General features: G+C 30.7%; 1 protein-coding gene across 1 annotated transcript in view; it reads right to left on the bottom strand.

Moving 5' to 3' along the window:
• LOC111637077 (neuropathy target esterase sws-like) overlaps positions 1-20,225 on the bottom strand; it is a 53,789-nt gene extending 33,564 nt beyond the window's left edge. Inside the window, 10 exon segments of the mRNA XM_023382485.1 lie at positions 2,187-2,339; positions 3,750-3,868; positions 5,254-5,401; positions 5,471-5,618; positions 13,115-13,176; positions 15,129-15,209; positions 16,931-16,951; positions 16,953-17,133; positions 20,048-20,109; positions 20,208-20,225. Coding sequence (XP_023238253.1) covers positions 2,187-2,339; positions 3,750-3,868; positions 5,254-5,401; positions 5,471-5,618; positions 13,115-13,176; positions 15,129-15,209; positions 16,931-16,951; positions 16,953-17,133; positions 20,048-20,109; positions 20,208-20,225 — 993 coding nt within the window.
• Between the last annotated feature and the right edge of the window lie 1,653 nt (positions 20,226-21,878).

The following is a 21,878-nucleotide window of genomic DNA, read 5'->3' as shown; positions in this document are numbered from 1 at the left end:
AGTTTTATTGTCACTGATTTCCTAAAATTTGAAAAATTTCAAAGTATATATATGTGACATTCATAAATATAATGATGGCCAAAAATCAGTTAGTCAGAAAATATTAAAAAGATTATTTTACGAAAGGTTACAAACAGTTAGCAATATGTTCTTGCAATTTACTCTTATAAATAAGCAACTTAAATCGCAGATAACATGTAATTGCTACAAACAGATTTTAACCATGCTTAATTAAAATAATCTTATTTATGTTAGTTAACTGGCTTTAGATTACTCATGTTTATTTAAAGTTCATACAGTAGAGCGTCAATTTTCCGAATCAATTGGGGACTGGGGTTGTCCGGATAACTGATATTTCGGATAACTGATTTACGTACGAAAAAATAGTTTAACGTATCCGATGTCGAAATTTTTCTCCGTTGCGTGTCGCTTCGCGTTGAATGTTCGTCAATGTTAAGCCTAACAAAGACTATTCTATCGTTAAAAATTATTTTTTTATTTTGTACAAACAAAATAAATATATTGAAAAATATAAAAATAATAAAAAATTATACGTCAGATGTTAATTTAGTATCAAAAACGTAAAATATTTGAGTAGCCCAAGACATAGCCAAAGATTGAAGCGCCACAGCACTGGCGAAAATTTAAATTTGCCAACTGGATTTCTTTCGGATGATTGACGTTTCGGATGATTGACTTTCGGAAAATCGACGCTCCACTGTATTTATAAATTTAGTTTATGAATAGGTTAACATTTTTTATTACGTAATTTGTCTACAAGTACTTATTTTATTACTAGGACTTATTATACTGGTCACCAGTATAATAAACATAACATAAGGACACAAAGGCATATAATTGAGATTAACATTTTATTCATAAACTACTAATTTTTTTTGTTTTAATTAAGAAATAAAGTTACACATAAAAGAATGGTTAACATTAAGGAGTTAAGGAATTGTTAATATGAAATGTGATATGGTTTTACTATAGCAATTCATTCATCTTCCTTCCATTCCAAATTTGAAACACTTATGACAAGTGTTTTTTACAAACATTTGTCCAAAAACAAAAAGATAATTAAAGTATTAAATCATTTGAACTAAAGAATAAAGCTAAATGTAATTCTATGACCTATTTCAAGTTACATCTGTAAGAAACCAAGTCCGAGCATTATTTTTAGTTATTTTTATTTTGCTTTTTATTCAATTTTGTTTCGGGGTTATGTTTTGTTAGGACAAAGATTTCCTCACCATTCACCTTAAAAACTTAAAAATAGAAGAGAACCAACTCACCAACAAAAAAAAGGCGCCGTAGAAAACACTCGCACTCCTGAGTGGGAAAAAGTAAGTTTGCACCGAGGAAGAGGGGGGGGGAGACCCCACAAGCACAACTTAGGAACTTGTTAAACCTTAACGAAGAAAACATACCGGAAAGTGTCAAAAAGAATAATGTAAAAGGTTAGCAAGTATTGTCGGGAAATAGGCTGCCAGGCAGAAAGGTAAAGTTTACTGTTAGCGATAAGTATGTAAATGAGGGGAGTGATCTCAATCAGAATTGTGACGTCACCTCATAGTATAAAGTCTGAACCTCAAGTAAAGATGACCAAGATGAGCTTCTGTTAGCAACGAGCATGGTGAGCTTTGTAGCAGCAAACGACAAGAGGTGTCTGATAGCAATAAAGTGGTTCCAAGGCAATTTGAAGTTATTCGATTTGTGGATCAAAGATTAGAGAAAGTCTTGAGAGTTGAGGAAAAAGGTTCCTAGTATATTGACATGACGATTAGGACCTTAGTTCATAAGAATTGTTTTATATGAGTTAAGTCTTTGAATTTTTTGTCGAGTTCCAAAGGGGAATAATTTAAGTTAGTAAATAAATTGATTTGAGTTTTGTCAGGTTGATTCTTATTAATTTTTTTCTTTGAATAAATTTGTTGTTGATTGTTACGAGTACTAAATTTTTGTACATAGTCGTTATTAGAATTATTAAATATTGAATTTGATTTTGACTAACTTTGTCATTATTTAATTCGGTGCATGCTTAAAGTTCAGGCCTGTCACACTAACACAAATCCGTGTAAAGTACCCATTAGGTAACAGATATTTCCGGCACAAAGTCATGTCACTAATCATTGTAAAAGGCGTAAAAATAACTTAGTACTTTACACATCATCTTACTACTTTACCTCTATTCCCAATTGTAGCATAAAACCTTCAATAGCCATTTTCTTAAGTTCTTCTTCTTCAGCTGCCTGTACTTTGTCTTCTGGAAAATAAAAACTAGTCTTTCTTTTTCTAACTTTTACTGAATCAGAAGTTCCTGTCATTCCTGATGCACCCTATAGATAAAATTAAGTGAATGAAAGGTTTAAAAACCTTGGAAACATAACAAAGTTTCATTGAAATTTAATGTTATTTTTTTAAATAACTGCAACAAAGAATATATATATAAAGACTGATTTAAATGAAGCAAACTATAAATTTAAGTAATTTGTTAGTGTTAAATTAATTTTTATTAAAACAAACAACTTTTTTTAAACAAACATAATGGATGCCACTAATTGTAATCATGTAGGGATTAAGTCAATGTAATCATAGTGACCAACAACTACAATAACCAGGGCTGTGGAGTTGCGTAAAAATCTACCAACTCCAACTTTTCCTTACCATCCGACTCCAACCAGGGATAGACTTGTTACCGAAAGAGACCCAGAAATTCTGATGTCATCACGTAACCTCAGAATAAAAGGTTCAATAAACAGAGTTCTAATAAAGATAGAACGTCTGGAATATAGTTTTATTCCAAAGCTAAAAGACTTCTCTAAGTAATAGGCCTATATAAATATGTATTCGATAATTTTTACTTTTCCGGCTGTTATACATAACAGCTGGAAAAGTAAAAGTAAATATAACAGAGGAAAAGTGTAGTGCTCGGTCAAAAAATGACCCCTCCCAAATTTTTACATTTTTGGACTCAGGACACCTTGAACTTGAGATATGCAAGAGATTTGAGGTTTTTTTTATATGTGTGTATGTTAGACTGTGTGTGGGGGGATGATTTTGTTCACCCTGTTTGAAGTCTAATAATTTCTGTGGTCAGAGTGGTCAGAATCAGAGTCGGATGGTTTAACACAGGAGTAGGTTATTAAGTGTCAAAGTGGTTGAACTAAATCATGTCCCCCATATACATTCTAACATCTTAGGCGAGAACGTCTTAACGAGTTTTACTGTACTACTATAAAATGCAAAAAAGCTTACTTTGAGGGTAGAAACAAGTTTTATTTTATTTTTTTAAATTTTGAACGCTAATAACAAGTAAAATATTCATTAAGAGATATGACACATGACCCCTTTTATGTCTTAACCGTGTTGACCTTTAATTAAGAACCAAAATTTAATAGTATTAATGCCCCTTTATACGCAAGCTACAGTGCCACATTTCATTTCTTAAACTTTACCCATTCTGAGATATTAAACAATATCTCAGGGTGAAAACATGAAAGGGGTCATGTGTCATATCTCTTAATATTTTACTTGTTATTAATTAAATTAAATTTATTTATATTGTACTCGTTACAGAAAACAAAGAAATTAAACAAATTAGATGCCAACACATACATACGCGTGCGAATTTTTCCCCTTTTATTGACTTTTTCAACGGGTTCAGGAGGTCTCCAAAAGTGTAGATTTGCAAAAAAACCTGGAGGGTCAAATTTGACACAATTCCAATACTTTTCCGTTTTATATACATAACAAGTTGGTAAGTAAAAGGAGTTGGAGTTGGCAGATTTTTTGACGACTTCGACTCTGGCTAAAACATCAAAACTCCATGACTCTGACTCCACAGCCCTGACAATAACTAAAAACACTGGATAAAAAATGAGAAAACTGTATGATAGTGATAAATACAAATGTCACAAAACAAGTAATGTTCAGCAGTCCTATCTCCATGCTCTTATGCACATCCCACATAATAAATATTCATTTTAAATGGTATATTATAACATTGTCTTGATGGCATTTTATATGTTAAATGAGCAATTATTTTGGTTAAAAACTATTTTTCATCTCCAATTCATATTCATTGGCTCCAATTTTTCATCACAATGCACTCAATTTTAAAGTATCAATATGATGTACAGGGTCAAAAGCCCCCTGCACACCATATTGACATATTTTTCTCATTAACAATGGAGTCATTCTGGTTATCTATCTAACTCTGCTCAGGAGAAAGTTTTGAATTCAAATAAAGTCACTTCTGGTCCAAAGCAGAAGTTCATATATAGTTAATCAGGCTTCCTGCTCCTAAGCTTTCCATATCTTGTCTCAAATTTCATCTAACTGTTCTTAAGATTAAGGAAGGATGAGCAGACATAAATACCAGTAGAAATTTATAGGTCTAAAATTTTTGAAAATTGCAGCCCACAAAGTTTAGCACTTGTTAGTAGCAAAGAAATCATTGAAACTAATGTGACTATAGAGTAGAACAACAAAGTATCTAAACATCAAAAACAGCTAAAATAAATTGAAGTAGTAAAATAAAATAGCTATAAATAACAGACTAAGGAATATTTGATAAAATAAATTTCAAAAATAATTAGTAGTATCATACAGTAAATATTAATTAAGTTTGATCTTAAGAGTTAAAAAATTTTATATATAAATTTACATATTATAAAAAACGCATCTTTGAAAAAAGTGTATTAAGTGAATCACAATATAGATGCTAACTTTCCAAACCAATTCATATTAANGGAAAATGACTGTCTTTTTATTTATTAACAAATTATCATCCAGTGAAAAATTTTAAAACTATCTGAATGACGGAATCTTTCTTCCTCGAGTGGCTGAAGCTCGTCTAAGAAAATTTAATAAATGTAAAAGTTTAATCAGTATTAAAATGTTGAAAGTAATATATAAAATGTATTGTTATAAAAAAAGATTAGAAGAATCACATTAAAATTTTAATATGACTCTAAACATATGTTTAAAATCTATGAAGTCAAAAAGTAAAAAATTTATTATTATTAATTATCATCATTTACTATTAAAATTAATAAGAAAAAAACCATGACTTGATAGATATTCTTAATAATAGTTTTAAACCAAAAAATCCTGAAAAATTTTATAATTTATTTTTAATATTAAAACATTAAAATTAAGAATTAATTTTTTGATTCCTTTCAGATTTATTAAAAAGAAAAGAAAAGAAACGTGTAAAGTTAGCAAACGATGTAAAAAACTAAATCATACATGGTTTATCCGCAAACGTCACAGTTTTCTCAAACGTAAAAATATCATTTGTGGTTTTTGGCTGAGGATTTTCTTGACTAATGCGACGAGACTGCGGTCGTGACGGACTTGCTTTAGGCGACAAGGAATGCAGAGGTTTTTTAGTGTGCTAAAATACATTTCTCTATTAAACACATGAAACTTAAAATTTAAAATTAGTAAGTTACAGGCAACCTACTGTTTTAATTAACTGTGTAGTTAATCCCAGATAATGATGAAGAGCAGTAAAAGTAACTCTCTGTAACCTAACCATAACTGCTTGTGTCAACCTTACTAATGATTCTGGATTTCGTTTCAGAAGAACTTTAAATGCTTCAACTGGTAACCTATTTAAATAAATGAAAAAATTACACAAAGTACTTTTTTTTAGTGGTAACACTGCTAGAAATCTGTTCCTAAGGCACTATCCATGAAACCATTGCTAATAGTTTCCCCAATTTGTGTGTAGTTAGTGGTAAAGTTGTGTATTGCTGGCATTAATAGTTGAGCAATGATGAGTGTCAAAAAGATGTTTATATTATGCTGTCGGGAAAAAAAAAATCAAGATTGCACACAACAACAAAATATTCATTAATGCTGCAAGCAACTTTAGAAATATGATGGAGGATTACTGTATTTTTGTCAAAAATGGACAGATACTTTTTGATATTAATAGAAAAACATTGAGCATGAATAATCAATGCATATCTGTAGATTGTTGATTGACATGAAAGGAATTGAGTGTCAATATAAATATTGCTTTTCAACTATGTATAGTATTAACATTAATAAAACTAGTAAATAGCCATGATGATAATTACATTTAAAATTTACAAGAAAAAATTTTTTTAAAATTTTCACAAGTTAACAGAAGAAAACACAGCTGCTTCATCTCTTCATCCTTTTCACATCTGAGGAACAAAGTCTTATGGTAGGATTTCATTGGCCTCAATATGTAAAAAAGTTTTCCGTTGGCAATGAGTAAAATCATAAATATATATATACATTAACTCTTTAAACATGAAATCTGTTAAAATCAGCTTAATCCATTTGAAATGAAATCAGCAAATAAAAAAGTTGTTTAATTAACTGGTTTTTCTACAACTTTCCCTTGTTGCCTGAGGAGTAAAAACAATTTTGTCTCCAGGAACATAGAAAGACAAAATTCTCAGAGCTTAAAAAATTAATAAAACTAGTAAAATCTAGTAAATAGCCAGGATGATAAACTTCTGTTAACTATTTTGTGAAAAAAAATTACCTTCTTCTCATTAACTGAAATGAATTACAAAGCACAATCAACAAAACCTTTAACATTCAGTAATGAAATTTAATGTAAAATTTGAATGTTTTTGATCTGCATCAAGTCTGCATCAGGTCAACATTGTATTCAAAACTGGAATGATCAGAACATAAATTTTAAAAAAATTCTTAACCATATTTTAAATAATTTTAACCTAATAATTTAAAAACATGTTTAAAATGTTTTGAAAACTTATAAATTAAATATAAATTCTATTATATAAGTAACTGTATACAAAAATAATGTTATAGTTTTTATACTTTAACATTTAATAAAAATAATGGAAACAATGTACTTTATTGGTAGAAACACATGGCATAGTTGAATTGCTACATTTAAATCTGAGATGTGTAACTTTGGATCAACATGCTATCTATATAAACATAATGGAAATAGTTAAAGCATGACCTATGGAAATAAAAGTTGCACTTAACCCATTAATTATTTTTATAATTTATTTTCTCCCCAATAAAAAGAAAAATGAGCAAAATTTGCCTTTTCTAACGTTTTTTTTGCACAATGAATATGAATAAGTACAATATCATAAAAATATAAAGTACAAAAACAAATATTCAAGAAACAATCTTAATTTTCTCTCAATGAATATAAACAGTAAAAAACAGTAGATGTATTATTTCAGTGATTACTCTATTTCTCTTGGCTTTCTATCAAAACAATTATGCAACCTTGAATGTGGTAGAAGTTTTTTTGAGTTCAAAAGCTGATGAGCATACAAGATGGCATAATGTAATTAGGGAGGGGGGAAAAATCATTCAAGCAACACATGCCTAAAAAATGAGAAAAATGTTTTTTAACAATGCATAAAAATTATATTAAATAGCCATCATATTTGTGTTAATTTTGTTAATAAAAAGGATCATGGCCCAATGTAATAATTTATGTCCCACTATTGTGGTGCTTAATATGTTAAGACAAATCAGTAACATTGAAATATTTAATACTTTTGTTGTGTTTTTAATTACTTGCTGTGTTTTTACTTCTCTTTTGTGACAATGCTCAAAGCATCCCTATGTTTTGGCACAACTTGACTGAAGGCTTGACACTGCATTTGTGATGACAAAGTTGTCAGTATGACACCAGTCTTTTAGACAGATACAAACCTTTTTGCACGAGCCATAGTGTCTGTAGACACTTGGACTCAGGATGGAGACAGATTGGGCAAAAGAAGTGCATTTTACAACTTTATTACAAAAAATAATACCCGTTTATTGATTATATAAACTATTTACACATATAAGCTTTAAGCGAGAGAGAGAGAGAGAGAGACAAACATTCATGCAAAGTATTTACCTGAAGATCTCTCTCTTGATTTGGGCCTTTTTTTAGAGAAGGAGATACTATAGTCCTTGATGTGTATGTGGGGCCATAGATTATTAGTGGTTAAGCTTCTTATTGCTGGCTATTGGCGGAGTATCCGCAGCAAAGTGTATCCTAGTGCGCGCACACACAACCAATCTTCAAGGATGGACAGACTCTTCTGTCAGACAAACTCCTGGTATCAATATCAGACATTGCCTTTTTTATTTGAGGATCTTTCCTCTTTTCTTCCATTACATTTTTTTGGTAAAGTAATACCAAAAAAAGGGTAATGGAAAAAAAGAGGAAAGATCCCAGGTATTGACACTAGGAGTTCGTCCGACAGAAGTCTGTCCATCCTTGAAGGTTGGTTGTGTGTCTCCACGTCCAATACCAATTTTGTTGTTAAGTTCCTGGTGACACATTTAATGTGTCACCTTAAATAAGAAATCAAGTATGTGGGAAAAGTTATAATCATATCCTTTAGGATTTTTTTTCTTTCTGGGCTCTCACATCACACCGGCCTTTCCAAAATCGTGCTTGGTCCCAAAAGAGCAAGTTCAATTTTCAGTTTGCTCCTAGCAGTCAGTGTGACAATTTACAATGAAAAAAGAAGAAAAAAAAAATAATAATAATCGCTCTCTTTTGATGAGCTATGTAACATTAACAAAATGCCGTCTGTTGGGATCCCTAATTAATTCTGCTAATTGCTGCAATCATTTTTTGTCTGATTTGTTTTCCGTCTGGCTTTATTTGTGTATGTGGGAGATGATTTTCTAACGAGTATGCAGCTTTGCAGCAGATGTAGCATTGTAGTCAGTGTTGTGTCTAAAGTTCCTTGACCTTGTGAAGGGATCAATCTTCGAGAAAATGACTACAGGCAAAAATGGGATGCCTAAAATCATAAGCATCATAGTGAAGAGGACTATTATGGCTTTGAGTAATATTTTAAAGCTTAGGGTTTGATTGGGCTGTGGTTGTTTTTCTCGTTTTCGAGTTGCATCTGAGTGACCTTGTTTTTCCTCGTTTCTTACTTCTGCTTGAGTTGATATAGGATTTACTTCAGTTCTGAATGGCTCCTCATTTTTAAGTTTCACCCCATTCCTGTTGGGAAAATTGAAATTGGTTCGTTATCCTTCTCTTCTGTGGATCGGATCGTTTGTTGACCCTTCTCTTCATCTTTTTAAGAGCGAATTTTATTAGAATCTGACATATTGAATCTGTCTCTTCTCTCTTTCTTGAGGTTTATCTTTAATTTTCTCTCCTCCTATTATTTCTTGGGTTCTTTCCCATGGTCGGACAACTCTGACAACAGTTTCTCTGTTGGTCAGGATCCTCCTTGCTTGTGCTTGTTTGGTTTTCTCCCTTGGCTTGGAGGACTCTTGGAAGCTTATTCCTCTTCCATTGGAAAGTGCTATTGTTTTGTCTGCCATATTTATTCCTAACCTTAGGTCGGTAATTATAGCTCTTCCTAGTAATCTGTCAAATGGATACACGATGTGATCATCAATGATGTAACATATGTAAAGAAATTGTAGAGGGCTTATTTTGAATCAGAATTTGTTTCTTCCACATAGATATTGTTTTGAAGAGTCACCGGACAAAATCTCTCTTTTCTATCGTATGTTCTATGAAGTTTGCCTATTTTCTGCACTAGGGACCTTGACAAGAGTTACTTTCAAGCCTGTGTCTACAGCTAATTGCATCTTGGTGAAATTAATTTGACAGTATAATCGCAACTCCTCATCTTGAACTCTATCCTTAGAATAATTTGTAGTTTCATTGAATCAAGATTTTGATCTCATATGACTTTTGTCTCTCCTGCCTATAGCTTCCTCTATTTTCTTGCCCGTTTCTATTGTTCCTCCTTTCATGCCACTGTATCTGGGGTTGAGGTTGTTCCATTCGAGTTTTCCAATTAGTTCATGAGCCACTTGTTCTATTTCTTGTTCTATATTGAAAATTGTCTGAGTTTGCATGCTGCCTACTATGTTTCTTGAGTCGTCCTGTTGATCTCTAAATCTATTTCTATCATCTTGATAGCATTTTTCCATGCAAATGCAGGATTTTTATATCTAGGGTCATCTCCGACTTTTGTGATGCCTTAATTCATCTAATTGTTTCTGTATTTGCCTGATCATCTAATCTATTTTTCTATTAGTACGGTCTGCTAGTTTGTCTTCATCTATCGACTCTAATGACAAATTTGCTGTTTAATTGATATATTGTTTCTTCACTGATGGCCACCTGTACCATTCTATCAAAAGTTTCTGGCTCTCAACATCACTTGTCTTTTAATTATAGGATTAAAGCCCCTTAAAAATTGCATTCTTAGCCGCTTGTCCCTTTCTTTAAATTGACATCTTTTTTGATTTCTGATTCATGGGCATCATCACTAGCCTGCTCTATGATCGTTTCTGATACTAGCATCTGCAGCCTAACTGCATATGTTTGTGTATCTTCGTCACAATTCCTGTATGCTGTACACACGTGTAAAATCTTCGAAGGCAAAGCAAATAGGGCTCTCTTTTGAACCTCTTTATCATTTCTTTTTTTGAAGTCATCACATTTCTTGGTTTCTTTCATGCAAGCATCTTTCCATGTGAATTCACTTGCAATACCTGTTAGCCTTATTTTGCAATCCCTAAACATTGGTATTTTGACCAGACTGTCAATTTCATGATTTGATCTATTGATTTAAGAAATCTGCCTACTTTTAATCCTGTTGGGTCTATAGAAAATGTCGGAACTAAAGGGATCATACTGCCTATACTGCTGCCACAAGTGCACTTTTGTTTCTCCTCTTGTTTCCATCCTTGCCCCCCTTTGTTTTTTCTCTGATTTGGTCTCTAATTTGCCCTTACTGTCGCTCTGCCACTACTGTGACCTATGATTGGAGGAGTTCACCTTTTTCTCAGAGCCTAATTTTTCCAAAGGTTATGTTTTTGCATCGGTCTTTTGTTTTTGTACTTCCGGGGGACCTGGGGGCCTTAAAATCCCACTTCTAATACCAGTGTGACAACATCCGAAGCACCCCTTATGCTTCAGCACAACTTGACCAAAGGGTTGCTAGTGTTTGCGATGACAAAGTGTTCAAACACCACTGTTTTTTGGACATATCCATATATTTTATATCTACTGGATAAATAGAATACAACCAAAAAAACACCTTTAAAAATCCAGCAAAGTAAATTTTCTCTGCTGGATTTTTAATGGTCCAGGTAGTATAACTAACTAACACATAGTGCACTACAGTTTACATAATGAGTTTTTTTCTTCTAGAGTACGCAAAGTTAAAAATTTATATATTTTGTATCTACTGGATAAATAGAATACAACAAAAAACACACCTTTAAAAATCCAAAAACGAAAATTTACTAAATAAGATTTTGATCACAGCCTTCAAGCAACAAAACATCAACATACTTCGATGGACCAGAAACAAAGTGGTTTTAAATTATATACCTTTTTTAAGAAGAATACATAAAAAAGCAGCCAGAACTAATAATCTCAAGGTTGTATATTAATGCAACCCAACAAAATTCAGAATTTTAAGGAATGATAAAAAAAACCATATAACTGTAGTTCGGCTGCGGGGATTTACTCCATCCCATTAATTAACAAACATTTCAAATCAAAACTGGTCTACATGGATGCCACTATGCGCAACTTACAATAACAGCTCAAAGAACAAATATACAATTGATAAAAATCTCAATAACAACGCTGGCAGCTTATGCACATCATCAGGACATTCAGGTGCAATGGGAGCAGGCATCAATCATCAAACCAGCATCGAATATTCATACTATAAGAATATCTGGAAAGATTGGAGATTTTTAATGCACACAAAAAAACCGGTTGCATCAACCATAGAAATGCAGACACCTTGGCTACCTTGTGGCAGTCTTTTTAAGAAAGTTAATTTTATTAAGGAACAATTATTATCTATTTTTACTTTTTATTGTTTATTTTATTTCTGTAGTTATTTATTTAATATTTGCAACTACAATTTCAGTTATTTATTTATGTATTTATTTTAGAATTCTGGTTATCGTTTATTTTTAAATTTACATTCTATTTTCACGTTCTATTTTATCATAACTAAGGACGATCGGTTAAACAAACCAAAAACGTTTTTATTTAGTAAATTTTCTTTGCTGGATTTTTAAGGTGTGTTTTTTGTCATAGTCTTTTGGCCAAACACAAACCTTTTCATGCAAGCTGTAATGTCTGCACTTGGACTCAGGATGGAGAAGGATTGGGTGAAAGAATTGCACTTTACAACAACTCGATTATATAATCAATAAACAGGTATTATTTTTTGTAAACTATAAACACGCAAACTTTAAGTGTGAGAAAGAAAGAATTTACAAACGTTCGCATCAGATTGCTCTCAATTTGGGCCTTTTTTCAGAGGAGGCGATACTATAGTCTTTGATGGGTACTTGGGATCATTGATTATCGGTGGTTAAGCTTCTGATCACTGGCTATTGGCAGAGTATCCACAGCAAAGTGTATCCTAATGCACACACGACCAACCTTTGAGGACAAACAGACTCTTCTGTCAGACGAACTCCTGGTGTCAATATCAGACATTGCCTTTTTTATTTGGGGATCCTCCCACTTTCTTCCATTGCCTTTTTTTTGGTAAAGTAAATTTCTACGTCCAATACCAATTTTGTTGTTAAGTTCCTGGTGACACATTTGATTTGATTGGTTCTTATCTTAACACATTTGATTTGTCACCTTAAATAAGGAAGCAAGTATGTGGGAAAAGTTATCATATCCTTTAGGAATTTTTCCTTTTGAAAAATTTTTTTTGAATAAAATTTTTTCATCAAGTCTGGGCTCTCTCACTTTTTATTTTCAGTTCTGATTTTTTAGTAGAAAATTCTCAAAATAAACTTCAAATTAAATATTTAAGAACAAGTGTTTATCATCTTATACAAATGCCTGAATTACTTATTGTTATTACCGATTTGAATATTTTACCAATGCATACAAGTGTTATATAATGTTTATAAAATAATATATTTTACATAATAAGTTCTATTATACGGCTGAAGCTACATCTATTTTCATAAATAACTTTCATATTAATATAATTTTTTAAAATTATTCCACAAAATAAACACAGACCAAACTGATAAATATCTTTATAACAACTAATATCATTATATCATCATCAGTCAAGAAAGAATGTTTTAATTTATGAAAATTTACCTTAGAACATTACAGTCTTCTAAAGCTTTTGCTGATACAGTTTTATATTGTGCAGGATGACCCTAAAAACAAATTTTTGAAAAAAAGTATTAAAAACCATTTTAAAACTTAATTGTAAAGTTAATCATTAATTCAGTGGTCTAATAATTCTAACTTACTTTCCTAGAAGTTAACATAATAAAATGGTTAGAAGATAAAGAAATATTTTTAAACTAATAAATTTTTTCAATATTTACATTTTTACCATCTATACTAGATATTCTCAAACTTTATTGAGCAACTATGAACTTCACACTGTAACCTTATAATACATTGTTCTCCGTATCTGAAAACTATTAAACACAATGTTTCTTCTTATCCATTTTAAATAAAGGAAAGGCAAAGGTTGTCAGTAAACCCAACCTTAGCCTATAGTCACTGTTCAGTCAAGACCCTGCCATTCCCTTTCTTCTTTTTTTGCCCCCTAGGGGCAGCAGCACTCACTTTGGGAACACTGATCTATACTTAGAATTTTTAATAAAATTTCTCTCTAATCAAATTCCAAAAACAAAAAATTTTGACAGAAGTAGATTTTGATATTTTTAACAATATAAAATTACCTATCAAAGTATATATTTAACATAATTTTTTTTAAATCATCTCAAAAATGATTTACTGTATAAAACTGAGAATCAATGGAGAAAGGTGACAAATAAAAAAGCAAAGTTATTTTTACATTCAAGTGTTTTTTAAAGAAAAATTTATGTAGTACATATGTCAATATATTCTGACTTTCACAATTTTACAATATAGTATAAATATAAGATCACATGCCATCTGTTGTCACTAGTTACAATCATGTACTTTCTTATCTCTTGATAGATAAATTAAAAAGTTTCATAATCAAACCAGTTTGTTTTTAATATTAGAGCTATTATAGTCAAATTTTCAAAATTAGAAAAGAGCTAACTTTGTAAATAATGTTGGCTATTTTCTTCTCTCAAACATTGACAATTTTATTTGATGTTTTCTTCTAAGCTTGTGACAACTGAAATAAAATTCTTTATATAAAGATTAGATTTTATTATAAGATGATTTTGATTTACAAGACTGTTACAACAACAATTGATATAAAAGTTCTTAAAAAACTTTTAAGTGTCATCATATAATTTTGACAATATTGCATAAAGTGAATTTTAATCTGATAGGCAAAATTATTTGAATATTACATGTATGTGACAGCTTTAATAAAAGGATTATTTTGCATTAGTTTGATTATAATAAAAATTAATTTGTCAACTAATATGATATATATTACAGTAGAGCGTCAATTATCCGAAAGAATTCCAGTCGGCAAATTTAAATTTTTGCCAGTGCTGTAGCGCTTCAATCTTTGGCTATGTCTTGGGCTACTCAAATATTTTATGTTTTTGATACTAAATTAACATCTGAAGTATAATTTTTTATTGTTTTTATATTTTTCAATATATTTATTTTGTTTGTACAAAATAAAAAAATTATTTTTAACGATACAATAGTCTTCGTTAGGCATAACATCGACGAAAATTCAACGCAAAACGACATGCAACAGAGAAAAATTTCAACATGGGATACGTTAATATTTTTTCGTACATAATCGGTTATCCAAAATAGCGATTTTTGAATAACCCCAGTCCCCAATTGATTCGGATAATCAATGCTCTACTGTATTTATATAATGTATTTCTACTGCAAATAAGACTTACATTATTGTAAACTACAACAAACACTAGCATTGTTTAACTTCAAATAAACTTTTGACAAAAACATATCTTAAATATATCAAAAATAATATTTCTGGACAAATTATTGAGAAATTCATGATGATTTGTATCAGTATTTGACATTAAACTGCTTTTTAGCATAACATTTGAAAAAAAATTGACCAGATCCATTATTTTTACTGACAAAAGTAAATATTTGAAAATTTTTAATCAATAGTGAATATATGAAGTTGCAAGTTAAACAAGCTAATAATTCAAATCATACTACTTACAGTTAAAACATCCATTATACTTAAAAGACTTGCAATACTTTCTCCTTCATTTACTTTCTTCAGATGTAATTCTCTGCCATCCTAATATAGAAATACAAACAAAAATTTTAATTTTTTTTAAATGATACAAAGCAAGTTAAATAAACATGCCTTCAAATTTTGTAACTCAAATTTCATCCACTTTTAATTAAGATAGAATTCTGAAACTTTGAAGGACATATCTTTGAGGACAATGCATTTTATTGTTTTTTTTAGGGATCCCCACCATCCTCTTCACCCAGAAACCCAACATACAAACAAATGTAGAATTTAATCACATAAGCTGATTACCCTAAATGATGTCTTTATATTAAATATCTGAATGATTACATACAATGATTTAAAGGAAAAGTAACCACCAAATTCAGATAAAGAAAAATATTTTGACTAAGTATAAATGTTTAGCAATTTTAACAACAATGGTAAATGATTTACTGAGGATATATTGCCACAATTTTTCACATTATATGCATATTTCATCTGTAATGATCAGTCAGCATAGATAAGATAGGAAACATTAATGTGTGTGTGAGACTTACACAAGTATAGGCTTACCAGATTGGCTCTTCAAAGTCATAATCTCAATAGGTAGGCAGGCTTGAAGGGCATAAGTCTTATCAAGACTGCCAGATGGGCATATAGATGCCTTGATTTCTAAATTCTAGGAAACAATGACAAGCTTAGGCATATGCAAATTTTTTTTATGTCTGGAGCAATTGTGTGCGAATTCTAAGCAAATTTTCACTTTTTCAAAAAAAGGGGCTAAAATTGCAAAATATTAACATAAATTTGAGAATTAGCCAAAAATTTTCCAAAATTTAGTGCAAAATAGGTTCAAATGAAAATATTTTTGGGCCTGGAACAACGAAAAAATCTGGCCGCCACGTCTTATTTACAAGTACCAGTACATACCAGTGCTGTATTTTTAACAGATGTAATATCTAATGTATTACAACTTGTAATGTTGTACAAAGTACACAATAAATGACTGATGCGACTTGTGGATTACTTAAGTTGACTCACATTTACGAACAGTCAAACATTTACACTGACTTGCAAAATTTTTAGACTAACATATGTTCTGTACTATTTAAACTAAAACAATCTCAGACACAAAGTAAACAGCTAAGATATCTTATTAACTTATAATTTCATTAACAACTGGACCAAGTTATGCAAAAAGCTACCTACCTTCTACATACTGTACTTAAACTGAGTATATCACAATTAAAGTTTTTCATTTTCAAACAAAATATAGACTGGATTAGTCATTGAACTTTACAAATATTAACAGTAGCTGTTGTGTTTGGTTATTTCTGTAAAATGAAGATTAAACAATATCAAATTCACACACTTCAACTCATTTTTGTACATTTGACGATTGATAGCCTTTTGCATAACTAAGCCCAAATTTGTTTCTCTTTCTGTCCCTTGAGCACAAAAAGGGTTTATTATTAGAATCAACATTATTTAATTCTAATAATAATTTCCTGCATTAAGAATTTACAAATTATTTATAAATTTCATTACATTAGAGAAAGTAAGCACAAGTTTTATAAAATATCAATTATAATTTGATATTCATTAAAATTATAAAATATTGTTTTATATAACAATTATCAAGCTAATAAGTTAAGTTATAATAATTAGGTTGATAATTATGTAATTATTTTCAACCTAAAAGTTAAAAAACCTTAAAGTTAGATGCTAATTATGACTTATCTAAAGTTCACTAAAAACAATATAAATTACTGAATACTTACAGATTCTGTTATGAATACTGTTAATTAAACGACCACTTTGGACAACATATATACTATCATCTGGATCTCCAATAGAAAACATCATCTGTCCTGCATATACTTGAATATTTTGAAGTGTTTTACATAATTCCAAAAATAAAGGCTTTTCATAAAATCCAAATATTCTAGAAAATTTAATGTATATATAATTTGTATTAAAGTTACTAATGTATGGATAATTAAAAGATATAATTTACTCAATATTTTAAACCAAAATAAATACAGAATATGTCATTGCAGATTTGATTGTAAAAGATGTCCCATTAACAGTGTCAGATGTAAATTGCATGCCACTGGCATTTCACATTGTTGTGGCCTTGAAATAATCATTGTTTATCAGAAATTAGGACATGTGTTTCCAAAACTGATTTCCAGGCTATGTCGTCTCAAGCATTATTGACCTTAACTGGCTACTAGTTCTGATCAATATTGGTGATTTGTCACCCTGCAACTGTGGAAGTTTGCCAAACCTTGTGTTTGCTAATAACCCAGAAACAATTGCTGACCCCAAGACAGGTTCAACATTTTATTGGTGATATTGAGACAGAATTATGCAATAATGTCTTAACCCCTTTAGTTCTTCGCCCGAGTTAACTCGGGCAGGCTATATAGCCTTACATAAAACGTGGTCCTTAAGGCCAATTTTTGAAAATTTTTTTTTTTTTTAATTTTTGGAATGTTTTTTAGGTCCCCAAATTTTTTCAAAATTTTTTGACCGCGCAAAAAAATTTTATCGCGCTTTTAATTAGCCTTTGATAAGGCTCGATTAAGGCTTAATTGTTTTTTAATGGGAGTTTTTTATCAAATTTATTTCATGGTTCCTGAGTTGTAGTGCACGAATTTTTCTTCGGTAAAGTTATTTAAAGCTAGTTTCTGATNGCTGCCACAAGTGCACTTTTGTTTCTCCTCTTGTTTCCATCCTTGCCCCCCTTTGTTTTTTCTCTGATTTGGTCTCTAATTTGCCCTTACTGTCGCTCTGCCACTACTGTGACCTATGATTGGAGGAGTTCACCTTTTTCTCAGAGCCTAATTTTTCCAAAGGTTATGTTTTTGCATCGGTCTTTTGTTTTTGTACTTCCGGGGGACCTGGGGGCCTTAAAATCCCACTTCTAATACCAGTGTGACAACATCCGAAGCACCCCTTATGCTTCAGCACAACTTGACCAAAGGGTTGCTAGTGTTTGCGATGACAAAGTGTTCAAACACCACTGTTTTTTGGACATATCCATATATTTTATATCTATTGGATACAACCCAAAAAAAAAAAAAAAAACCTTTAAAAATCCAGAAAAGAAAATTTACTAAATAAGAACGTTTTGATCGCAACCTTCAAGCAGCAAAACATCAACATACGTTGCTGGACCAGAAACAAAGAGTGATTTTAAATTACATCCCTTTTTTAAGAGGAATACATAAAGCAGCCAGAGCTAATAATCTCAAGGTTGTATATTAATGCAACCCAACAATATTCAGGATTTTAAGGAATGATAAAAAAACCATATAACTGTAGTTCGGCTGCAGGGATTTACTCCATCCCATTAATTGACCAACGTTTCAAATCAAAACTGGTCTATGTGGATGCCATTATGCACAACTTACAATAACAGCTCAAAGAACATAAATATACAATTGATAAAAATCTTGATAACACTGCTAGTAGCTTATGTACATCATCAGGACATTCAGGTGTAATGGGAGAAGGCATTTGCATCGAATATACATACTATGAGAATATCTGGAAAGATTGGAGATTTTTAATGCACACAAAAAAACCAGTTGCATCAACCATAGAGATGTGGACACCTTGGCTACAGCATGGCACTTTTTATGAAAGTTAATTTTATTAAGGAACATTTATTCGTCTATTTTTACTTTTTATTGTTTATTTTATTTCTGTAATTATTTATTTAATATTTGTAACTACAATTTCAGTTATTTATGTATTTATTTCAGAATTCTGGTTATCGTTTATTTTTAAATTTACATTCTATTTTATCATAACTAAGAAAGATCGGTTAAACCAACCGAAAACGTTTTTATTTAGTAAATTCTCTTTGCTGGATCTTTAAAAGTGTGTTTTTTATCATAGTCTTTTGGCCAGACACAGAAACCTTTTCGTGCAAGCTGTAGCATCTGTAGGCATTTAGACTCGGGATGGAGAAGGATTGGACAAAAGAAGTCTATTATATAATCAATAAACAGGTATTATTTTTTGTAAACTATTTACACATATAAACTTTAAGTGAGAGAAAGAAAGAATTTACAAACGTTTGCATGAGATTGCTCTCGATTTGGGCCTTTTTTTGGAGGAGGAGATACTATAGTCCTTGATGGGTACTTGGGGTCATTGATTATTGGTGGTTAAGCTTCTGATCACTGGCTATTGGCAGAGTATCCACAGCAAAATGTATCCTAATGCACACACGACCAACCTTCGAGGATGGACGGACTCTTCTGTCGGATGAACTCCTGGTGCCAATATCAGACATTGCCTTTTTTATTTGGGATCCTCCCTCTTTCTTCCATTGCCCTTTTTTGGTAAAGTAAATCTCCACATCCAATACCAATTTTGTTGTTAAGTTTCTGGTGACACATTCAATGAGTCACCTTAAACAAGAAAGCAAGTCTGTAGGAAAAGTTATAATTATATCCTTTAGAATTTTTCCTTTTGAAACATTTTTTCGTCAAGTCCAGACTCGCTCACTTTTTATTTTCAGTTCTGATTTTCTAGTAGAAAATTCTCAAAATGTTTTTAAATATTTAATTTGGAGTTTAAGGTTTAAGTGTTTATCATCTTACACAAATGCCTAAATTATTTATGGTTATTATTAATTTGAATATTTTACCAATGCATACAAGTGTTATATAATGTTTATAAAATAATAAATTTTACATAGTAAGTTCTATTATATGGCTGAAGCTACATCTATTTTCATAAATAACTTTCATATTAATATAAGTTTTTAAAACTATTCCACAAAATAAACACAGACCAAACTGATAAATATCTTTATAACAACTAATATCATTATATCATCATCAGTCAGGAAAAGAATGTTTTAATTTATGGAAATTTACCTTAGAACATTACAGTCTTCTAAAGCTTTTGCTGATACAGTTTTATATTGTGCAGGATGACCCTAAAAACAAATTTTTGAAAGTAAGTATTAAAAACCATTTTAAAACTTAATTGTAAAGTTAATCATTAATTCATAGTGGTCTGGTAATTCTAACTTACTTTCCTAGAAGTTAACATAATAAAAAGGTTAAAAGATAAAGAAATATTTTTAAACTAATAAATTATTTCAATGTTCAAATTTTTACCATCTATACCAAATATTCTCAAACTTTCTTCAGCAACTATGCACTTCACATTGTATCCTTATAATACATTGTTCTCCATATCTGAAAACCATTAAACATAATGTTTCTTCTTATCCATTTTCATGAAGGAAAGGCAAAGGTTGTCAGTAAACCCAATCTTAGCCTATAGTCACTGTTCAGTCAAGACCCTGCCATTCCCTTGTTTCTTTTTTGCCCCTAGGGGTACAGCACTCACTTTGGGAACACTGATCTATACTTAGAATTTCTAATAAAATTTCTCTCTAATTAAATTCCAAGAACAAAAAATTTTGACAAACAGTTTTTGATATTTTTTAACAATATAAAATTACCTATCAAAGCATATATTTAATATAATTTTTTAAAAATCTTCTCAAAAATGATTTACTGTATAAAACAGAATCAATGGAGAAAGGCGACAAATGAAAAAGCAAAAGTTATTTTTACATTCAAGTGTTTTTTAAAGAAAAATTTATGTAGTACATATTTCAATATATTCCGACTTTCACAATTTTATAGTATAAAGATAAGATCATATGCCATCTGTTGTCACTAGTTATATTCATTTACTTTCTTATCTCTTGATAGATAAATTAGAAAGTTTCATAATCAAACCAGTTTGTTTTTAATATTAGAGTTATTATAGTCAAATTTTCAAAATTAGGAAAGAGCTAACGTTGTAAATAACGTTGGCTATTTTCTTCTCTCAAACATCGACAATTTTATTTGATGTTTTCTTCTAAGCTTGTAACAACTGAAATAAAATTCTTTATATAAAGATTAGATTTTATTATAAGACTAGCTGCAAGGACCCGCTTCACTGGGTTTTTATTTGTTTGTACATTTGTATGTAATATAGTTTTTTTTTTATATATATAAAAGACTGTTTTTCTAAGTAATCTAGCTGCAAGGACCCGCTTCGCTGGTCAAATAGTAACGATAGCAAAGATTAAGATAATTACATTATAGCCAATCTTACCAGTTTTCACAGAATGCAAGAATTAGGTCCCCCGTTTCCAGACTAATTAGAGAATTTTTACGTTTAGTCAAACGAACTATTTTCAATTTGATCAATTTTCTGGAACATTTACAATCGTTCTATAATTGAACATATTTGAATTTAAAATGGTTCGAACATTTTTAAAATAAAATCAAAATAGAAAATCTTCGAAGTCAACCACTTTAAACCCCATATCTCCCGCACCCTTATAGCTATCAAGATGCAACCACCATAGTGCACGAATAAAGAGTTGGGGCTACTACCACATACAAACACCATTCATTCATGTGCGATGTGTAGTTTTGGCTGAAAAGTGAAATATAGGGACACACACATCCATTTTTATATATATATATACTAGCTGCAAGGACCCGCTTCGCAGGGTTTTTATTTGTGGGCAAAAAGTAACGATAGTGAAGATTAAGATAATTACATTATAGCCAATCTTACCCGTTTTCACAGAATGCAAGAATTAGGTCCCCCGTTTCCAGACTAATTAGAGAATTTTTACGTCCAGTCAAACGAACTATTTTCAATTTGATCAATTTTCTGGAACTTTTACAATCG

Source organism: Centruroides sculpturatus, unplaced genomic scaffold (assembly GCF_000671375.1).
Source record: "Centruroides sculpturatus isolate CEXI.00-Female unplaced genomic scaffold, Cexi_2.0 scaffold776, whole genome shotgun sequence".
Lineage (NCBI taxonomy): Eukaryota > Metazoa > Arthropoda > Arachnida > Scorpiones > Buthidae > Centruroides > Centruroides sculpturatus.
This window is presented reverse-complemented; position numbering and strand designations above follow the sequence as displayed.